Source organism: Dermacentor silvarum, chromosome 5 (genome assembly GCF_013339745.2).
Source record: "Dermacentor silvarum isolate Dsil-2018 chromosome 5, BIME_Dsil_1.4, whole genome shotgun sequence".
Taxonomy (NCBI): Eukaryota; Metazoa; Arthropoda; class Arachnida; order Ixodida; family Ixodidae; genus Dermacentor; species Dermacentor silvarum.
In genome coordinates this window covers 41,988,885-41,998,560 of record NC_051158.1, presented here as the reverse complement: position 1 = coordinate 41,998,560, position 9,676 = coordinate 41,988,885, and the positions used below count along the sequence as shown (strand labels likewise).

The window sequence follows — 9,676 nt, the reverse complement described above, 5'->3', positions numbered from 1 at the left end:
TCTTCTGTAAATCTGATGACATATTCATGTCTAATGTCACGTCACGAGATGACGTCTTCGTCAAGTGGTGGCGTCACCTGATGACGTCATGTGTTGCCTCTTGGAGAAGCAGCACACTGTGCGCTTCCCGCTTCTTTGCACTGTCTGTGGGATCGGACCACATTTTTGTGTGAACACCTCGCACGTGGACACGAAAAATCCCGACTAACTAGAAGATAGGAGCTTCGATATATAAGTGCATAAAATAATATTAGTTGTTTACTGTGTCAATATTCTTTACCTAATGTTGTGTCCCATTGGTGACAGCGCGAGTGGTACGCACGCCGATCATAACGCTGTTGTTGAGTAAAGCACACCATCGACCAACTGTCAAAGTTGAAAAAAGACCGCCATCTTGGCGGACCGGGACTACGTCAAAAGCATAGTGATCACCTTCTAGAAGACAAGGACCCTCTATAAACACTAGGTAATATCTGAGCTTTTCAGGAAGAAACTGGAACAAGGCAACGAACTTAAGGAGAACCATAAGACAGCTCTTGACAAATATATCAGCGGGCACAAGAGATGCGGGACATGACGCAGTAGTTGCAAGGGAGCGTTGCTGCCGTTGTTCAAGAATTGCTACTGGGACGCACTCGGCAGCGAGTGTGTTCGGCGAACTCACTGTGTTGCGTTGAAGTGCGTAGCCTCGGCAGCAATGCTTAAAGGATACATAAACTGGTACTGAAAGCAGAATCAGTAGTAATTTTAAACTACGTTTTTCGTGATTGCAAATGTTATAAGCTGATAAAATGCGCTATGCCTAAAAAATAAGCTAGTGTACTATTCTCGATCTCGGACTCTTTATGTGTAATGGTCACGCAGTTGTTTATGCCTGTGTATATGCACGTGCTAGCCACCATAACTGTGGAGCTGCCATCGTTTGTTTCCAATTTCTTTGACTGAAGTAGTGCATCAATGATGGCATGGCTGTTGTGCCTACTGATTCACCTATTGGCATTGTCATCTATGCCAAAGAACACTTTTCTTTCTCCAGTAGCAGTGCACTTGCTCGAAGTGGCACTAAAATTGCCTGTGTGACATGGACGTGAGGTGCACTGTCAATAAATGTGTCAGTTCCCATAATTTGATTTGAAGGTATTGGCCGCGAGATCGAGCATAGTTGCCGCCTGGCGGACACTGACTGAACCACGGATAGTGCGGATTGTGCCGCGCGTCGTCTGCTACGCCCGGCGTGATCACATGTTCACGTACGGCGCGCATATCTTTAAAGACTACGTTTTCAGGGGTTGAAGCGTGGCCAAAAAAAGCTAATCTGTACTTTTTTGACGATGCACGGAAGCATTTAGCCTTGCGCTGTTGTCTTTGCGCTTTGTAAGATCAGTGACTGGAGAGCCCATGTCGATCGCGCGATGTGTGACCGTCGCACCAACCATACTAATTGTAGTGTCGCTTGAATTTTCAATTAAACCACAGAAAGCATGTTCCCTCGTTTCGTAGAAATCAAGTGGTTAAAGCGATACGTGAATGCCGGGCTTTAGCGACTTGTCGCGACGTGTTGATCCCTCCGCAATCTCTGTGATACCAGGCAACGTAAATGAGGTGCCGTGAATATCGCTAAGCAGTAAAAAATTAAAATAATCGTTAGCAAGCGCTCATAACCGCGTCACAAATTTTATATTACCAGAACTGCATCATGATAACTGCGATCATTGCATCTATCTTGCTTAGTGGTTACAACGCGGCCTGGGGTGTTGCTTTAATACGTGGTTCTGACGCCACGAGAGTGAATTTATTTTGTCTCTTAAGTAAATCGCGGGGTTTTGTTTTTCGACTCGCTCCTACACCAGGAATACTAAAATAGGGTATTAGTCAGGATCATGTGTGGCAGTGGTCTTAGAGGCAGGACGTCATAACACTCAATTGAAAGATGGTTGCTATAATTTCATTTTTTTCTTCAGTGTCGAGTTGTTAGCTGGACGGAAAATAGCGGCCATTATTTCCTAAAATAAAACAACGTAATGATGTTATCCTGTCAAATAATTACAACATTGCGTGTATTCCATGCAAGGCCAGCTTTGTGCTTAAATTGTGCCCTTTTAGTGTTACTGCGATAAACATATTCTCGTCTGAAGCAACCTGGCGATCCTGCTAACTTGCTTTAGCTCACAGTGACTTAGCTTGTTTAATTGAACTCATGAACTGTTTGCGTTTCGCAGCAATGAAAAAAAAAAGATAGAGAAATGGAGATATATAGCTGGAACTGGTGGCGTAGAGTGCGCATCACTTTGGTATTGTAACTTCGTTGTACAGGAATGCTAACCTTTCTTTATAAGCAGTGCAAGATTGGCAGAGAATGCAGTAATAATTAAGTTGCACAGTAATTTTAGCAGGGCAAACAGAGTGCCAGCGAAACATGCACAGAAAGCCCCAAGGAAGTAGTGAAACCCACATTGTTTGCCTAAGTGCCAGTCCCCCGCTGAATTGCAGTTTGCGCTTCTTCAGGTAACAAGAATATTTCTCCGCATTTCATACAAAACTGGGGTATTGGAGGACATTTCATACTAAGTTAATTGTATTCAGCGAGTTTCATTAGCATAAAATTGGGCCAAATCGCTCACTGCTACGCGCCACCATGGGCATTTCAATTCGTGCCGCCGACCGCCTATCCAGACTAACGCGGCGATGGTGCTGCCACCTGTAGCTCGATCTCGCGGCAAACAGCAGACTTTTTTCAAGAAACGAAAAATAGTAGACATATTCCATCTGCCGCCTCTTCTTTTCCTAGAAATTACATATCGTTGAAGTTTCTAAATGAGTGTTTACATATGTGCACACAAATAGTAAAAGACTACCTTGAAAAGTTCTCGTTGAAACAAAGTCCGTGGATTTCTGGGGAACACAATTTCCAGATGCATCAGTGAGACTCAGTTGCGATGCGGTGAAATTTTTGTCAAACATGGTAAGTAAAGTGGCGACGAGTAGCAGTACTCTGCAGTCCGAAGTAAACTGGAGCAACATAGTGTACGAAGAGGGATCAGTTGACCAACGCAATTCAGTTTCCCTGTTTGTTTTTTTTTTTTCTTGCCATTTTTTGAACAGAACTGCCAATTCATTTCGCGCCCAAAGTTGTGGACGTCGTGTCTGGAGGGGTTAATTGTGTGATTTATATTTGTATTGAAATATCGAGTAAGACGTAAGCAAATAGTTTTTATACGAGCACGCAAAGCACTGTGATAAGCTTCTCCACACCCACGAGAGCAAAATAGGTATAAACTACAAAATGATAGGAATGGTTGCCCGGAACAAGTAGCTGTGGGTAGCAAGTGTTGATGCGCATGACTTGTTCTGGCACAACGATGTAAACTGCAGCGTGGACGAGTAGCATTCGTCCTTAGCAGTATCCATACAACCTGGCAGTACAAGTACAAGCTGGTAGGGAATTTCATTCCAATTGCTCCGGCTGTAGCTAAATGTTGCATTGCAGTGTTACCATGTGCATTTGAACAGGAAGGCTGTAGCTGAGCCCCATGCTTATCCTACTTTGCCATTGTATACCTAAGCAGCATTCCATGCTAGCAAGCCCGAATTGTTAACCCCTTATTTTTAAGTGAAGTTCACGGTAAAGCAAACGACACATGAAGCCTGCTTCCCCGCATTTTTATCTGCGCTCTAGTACGTATACCCAGAAATTTTGGACATTCCCCTGCGGTCATCTGTCAGACTTCCCCGCACTGCACCAGCGTAACGCAATGGGCAGCATTTTCTGAAATAGATATTTCAGAGTAGTGCCCGAATTTCAGCAACTCTCAGTTAGCAACGTCGAGAGGGTACTACCTTATAATAGCTGCAGACTTACTGCGCCTATTCCTAAATTTTCTCCTGCGTTATAACACTGTTTGAAGCCTGACCAAATTATTCGATGACGCAGCAAAGACGTTTCGACTATGCGCGGTAAATACGCATGTTAATTAAAGGGTGTACCATCTCGAAGTTGTAAACTGAAAGTTCTGGATATTCGGGAGGCCCATCGAAATGTCACATTTTGAAAAATGCTGCATGTTACGTTACACTGGTGCACTGGGGTGAAGTTGTACAGACAGCCGAAGGGGCCTTGTCCCAAGTTCCTGGATATGAATGGGTTCGTCTCTCTAACCTTGCGTATTGAGGAAGATTTTTCGCTAGAAAAATGAGAGAGCTACATCCTTCTCAAGGCTTACCACATCTTCATCCTGGGAGAACGCTGGGGCATTGAGAATGGCAACGAAGAAAACCACTGACAGCGAGGCACGAATGTTCATGTTTCTGCTGGCGTGTGCCCAGCAGCCTGCCGACTCTTCCTCGACTTGTGTGCAACCACTGTAAAAAAAGCTCGTGCAGCAGCTGCTGCCGTAGGCCTATACCGCAATGACTGGAACAACGTTGGATGTAACGCTTTTCTATTATTCTGCGGGCACGTGTTTATTCTAAATGTATCGAACAGACTGGCGTCATTCTAACAAAGCAGATGGAATTATTGCTTCAAAGAAGGCCTCCATCCCTTTCAGGGCACACGTCAACATAACGAAATGTACATAAGTGAGAGAGTCAGCGAAATGTTCTCCAATGTGCTCGGACGCTGTGACGAGGGCATTCAACAAACAATGGAACAGCGGAAGCAGCGCTGTTTTTAAAGATAAAACGACCTTGATAGCCATTTGCGACCCATTCTTAGAGAATTCGAAGCACGTCTGATGGCATCCTTCTATTTCTTGCAAAACTGATTGTGGGAGTTTTGTGTGCGATGCCACAGCTGTAAGAGCTCTCCGACCCATTGAACAATTTGATTACCCCTGTCACGGATGCACGTCATAAAATATGAGGATGTGCACAGAATATTGGCGAACGTGGCTCGACGTGCGTTTTCACCAGCATGCGGCCGTTGGCGCCGGGGCTGCGCGATACTTTCGCGCTCGCGCTTTATGTCCTTAAATATGCCCGTTTGCTGCGAATGGCTTTAGCGTGTTCAGCGATAAGCAGAGTGAAAAAAATTCTGCGGCGATGTAGCGTTAAAATAAAGTCCCGAATACATGATTGAAACCACGTTCAACACATTGCAAAGCGTGGTTCAAGAGCTCACTCGACCCAGGTCCTGTCTCTTCGAGGAGCGAAGGGCCACTGACGGTGGTCCAGAGCAGACCACCGTCAGTTGCTCTCTCTCTCTCTCTCTCTCTCTCTCTCTCTCTCTATATATATATATATATATATATATATATATATATATTGTTACGGGCCGCCTCCTTGCATTAAGGAAGAAGACGACGATCGCCGAAAACGCTGCGCGTGTTCAGCCATCTTGGCCATCTCTGCCGACAATCCCTGTAGATAAATACTATCCCTTTTTCGTCTATTTGACGCCCCGTCACACATTGGTGGGAGGTGCTGGGTATTCTCGCCAGACGACGGAGCTCCGAAGCGGTCGGCGCTGCGGTGCGACCACCATGGCACACCAACCGGAATCTGCTTCTGCGCCGCGGACACCGATTGTAGTCGTCCAACCCCGAGACCCTGGAATGTTCAACGGCACCGATGGTATCGACGTTGAGGAATGGCTCACGCTATACGAACGGGTGAGCGATTCCAACCACTGGGACCTGACAGTCATGCTGGCCAATGTGGTGTTTTATCTTAGTGGAACGGCGAAGTTGTGGTATGACAATCACGAGGCCGACTTCGGAAGCTGGGATACATTCAAACAAAAGCTCCGTGACCTGTTCGGTAACGCCTCCAGTCGAAAAATCAGCTGCGAAGCAACAGCTGTCAACTCGCGCCCAGACGTCCACGGAATCATATTTGTCTTACATACAGGATGTGCTGGCGCTGTGCCGTAAAGCTGACAGTAACATGTCAGAGTCTGACAAGGTTGGCCACGTCCTGAAAGGGATAGCGGACGACGCATTCAATCTGCTCATGTGCAGAAATTGTGCTACCGTCGATGCCATGATCGAGGAGTGTCAGCGCTTCGAGCAGGCTAAGAGCCGCCGTATTGAACGACCATTCGCCCGGCTTCCCAACACCGCTGCACCGTCTTCGTGTGAAGAACGTCCGCCATCTAACCTTTCGCCGCCGTCGGCCGAATTGACGAGGATTGTCCGCCGTGAAATCGAGGCAATGGCTCCCGCTAGCCTCTTTACCAACTCTAACGCCGGCGACTCGAGCACACCAGCGGTTTCGCTAGTCCAAGCCATCGTGCGAAACGAACTCGCGAATCTCGGGGTTCACGCTGCTTGCGCCGTTGTCAGCCCTACATCCGCTTCCGGGGCCCCGACATCGTTCCCTCGATATCCGCGGTTCGCTCCACGATCGCGAAACCCTGCTGATTGGCGAACTGAAGACGATCGGCCTATCTGCTTTCACTGCCGCCGTGTCGGGCACGTTGCTCGCTACTGTCACAACCGCTGGTCGTTCCCGCCACGTACTCCATCCTTTGGCCATGCTCGCCGCCTTGATCGCAGCCCTTTTGAGCCACTATCTGCAGCACACCCCTACAATCCTGACGCTGCCACGACATGGTCCAGCCGCTCGCCGTCACCTAGAGGTCACCAGTCGCGTTCGCAACCGTACCGCCGTCCGTCCTCCCGCTCCCCGCCACCTCGCCGCGCCCCGTCGCCGAGCAACCGTGGCTCCTTCACTCCGGAAAACTAAACGATGCAGCGCCCGGAGGTAACGCTGCATCTACGACTCTGCCCGAAAACCCTCTAGTTACTCTGCCGACTCGACGCTGTGTGTTGGACGTTGACGTTGATGGCGTGACGATTTCTGCACTTGTCGACACCGGGGCTTATATTTCCGTCATGAGCTCTGGTCTTCGCCGTCGCCTAAAGAAGGTGGTCACACCTGCTGTTTCCCACGTTGTAAGAGTGGCCGATGGAGGAACTCCCACCATCCTTGGCATGTGCACCGCCCGCGTCACAATCGCCAGTCACCCAACTACTGTTTTATTTGCCGTTCTTGAACAATGTCCGTACGACGTTATTCTTGGTCTGGACTTTCTCGCGACTCATTCTGCCCTAATTGACTGTGCAACTGGCCTCCTGCAGCTCGAACTACCTCACCTAGCCGATGCCCCAACCACGCCTTCGGCACGTCTCTGCTCTCTCGACTATGTGCGCATGCCCCCGCAAGCCGCCATATATATCGCCATGGTCTCGAGCCCTCCTGTCGCTGATGGCAATTACGTGCTATCCCCGGTAACGGACGTTCTGCTCGCCAAGAACGTCGCCGTGCCTAACACCCTCGTGACTGTCACCGGCAACCGCATCGCCATTCCTATTTTAAACTTCAGCGCCTCTCCTCAACTGATTCCGGCAGGCATGTCACTCGCCGCCATCACTGCTGCCGAAGACTGCGAGATTTGTGCGTTGGATCCCACCCGTTCCTCCAGTTCGTCCTTCCTTTGCACCACAACCAGTTCGCCGCGCGATGTCTTTGTCGGAATGATCCCTGATGACCTTCCTTCTGATCAAGCTACCGACCTTCGCCGCCTCCTGGAGTCTTACCACGACATTTTCGACTTCGACGATCGTTCTCTGAGCCAAACGTCTGTTGTCCAACATCGCATCGACACGGGGAACGCGAGCCCTATCCGTCGCCGTCCCTATCGTGTCTCCCTCGCCGAACGTCGTGTGATCCAAGGCGAAGTTGACAAAATGCTCACAAAAGGCGTTATCGAACCTTCTTCCAGTCCGTGGGCGTCCCCTGTGGTGCTAGTAAAAAAGAAAGACGGCAGCTGGCGCTTTTGTGTTGACTACCGACACTTGAACAACATCACACGCAAGGACGTCTACCCCCTGCCCCGAATCGATGACGCCTTGGACTGCCTCCACGGCGCCACGTACTTTTCCTCCATCGACCTACGCTCCGGATACTGGCAGATTACCGTTGATGCCATGGACCGTGAAAAGACTGCGTTCGTCACACCGGATGGACTTTACCAATTCAAGGTTATGCCTTTTGGATTGTGTAATGCCCCCGCGACCTTCGAGCGAATGATGGATTCTCTCCTTCGGGGCTATAAGTGGTCTACGTGTTTATGTTATCTAGATGACGTGATTGTATTTTCGCCTACTTTTGAGGACCACCTAGCCCGCCTGTCGGCCATTCTTGATGTGTTTCGCCGCGCTGGCCTACAACTCAACTCCTCCAAGTGTCGTTTCGCTCGGCGTCACATCACCGTTCTCGGACACCTTGTTAGTGCTAGCGGTGTCCAACCTGACCCCGACAAGGTGCGTGCCGTCCGAGACTTTCCTGTTCCTCGCTCAGTTAGCGATGTACGGAGCTTTGTCGGCTTGTGTTCCTACTTCCGCCGCTTCGTCAGGAATTTTGCCGACATTGCCCGGCCGCTTACTGACCTACTCAAGAAGGACATCTCTTTTTCCTGGGGTCGTGCACAAGCTGCCGCATTCACCACCCTTGTCAGTTTACTGACTTCACCGCCCATTTTGGCGCATTATGACCCGTCGGCCCCTACAGAAGTTCGCACCGACGCTAGTGGCCACGGCATAGGTGCAGTACTCGCCCAACGCCAGAACGACCAGGACCGTGTCATTGCCTACGCCAGCCGCCTTCTCTCGTAATCGGAGCGGAATTATTCGATAACTGAGCGCGAATGCCTGGCTTTGGTCTGGGCTGTGGCAAAATTCCGCCCTTATTTGTACGGCCGAACGTTTTCCGTTGTCACGGACCACCATGCCCTTTGCTGGCTCTCGTCGCTGAAGGATCCTACAGGAAGGCTTGGCCGCTGGGCGTTACGACTACAGGAGTACACCTTTGACGTGCTCTACAAATCTGGCCGGATGCACCAAGATGCTGACTGTTTGTCCCGCTACCCTGTCGACCCTCCCGACACCGGTGAACGTGATACCGGTGACTTCGTCATACCTATTGCAGATCTGGCCAACATACGCGCTGAACAGCAAAGTGACCACACGTTGCGGTCTATAATTGACCGCCTCCATTCTCGTCAGCCCGACCCATCGCTTCGTCTGTTTGAGCTTCACGACGATATTCTTTACCGTCGTAGTACCACTCCCGACGGCCCAGAGCTTCTGCTTGTTCTCCCCAAGCATCTTCGTGCTACTGTTCTCCAAGAACTCCACGATGCTCCGACCGCTGGCCATCTTGGCGTATCCCGCACATACGATCGCGTGCGGCGCCGGTTTTTCTGGCCTGGTCTGTACCGATCTGTTCGACGCTACGTTGCTGCGTGTGACCTTTGTCAGCGACGTAAACGGCCCTCAGGGTTGCCTGCAGGCCTTCTGCATCCAATTCACATACCCCAGGAGCCATTCTACCGCGTCGGTCTCGACCTCCTCGGCCCATTTCCTTCGTCTGCTTCAGGGAACAAGTGGATCGCAGTTGCGACCGACTACGCTACGCGTTTTGCCATCACGCGAGCTTTGCCGACTAGTTGCGCCACTGACGTCGCCGATTTCCTCCTTCATGACGTCATCCTTCGTCATGGTGCTCCTCGGCAACTGCTCACAGACCGAGGCCGCTACTTCTTGTCGAAAGTTGTCGATGACCTCCTTCGTTCCTGTTCTGTGGAGCACAAGCTCACTACTGCGTACCACCCGCAGACCAACGGGCTCACCGAAAGGCTGAACCGCACCTTAACCGATATGCTGTCGATGTACGT

The 9,676-nt window shown here is 50.0% G+C and overlaps 1 protein-coding gene across 1 annotated transcript in view; it reads right to left on the bottom strand.

Annotated features, from left to right (window-relative positions):
- LOC119454101 (transcriptional repressor CTCF-like) overlaps window positions 1-4,301 on the bottom strand; it is a 14,009-nt gene extending 9,708 nt beyond the window's left edge. The window contains exon 1 of the mRNA XM_037716107.2: window positions 4,221-4,301. Coding sequence (XP_037572035.1) covers window positions 4,221-4,301 — 81 coding nt within the window. The remainder of the gene's footprint in view (window positions 1-4,220) is intronic.
- Window positions 4,302-9,676: the final 5,375 nt, after the last annotated feature.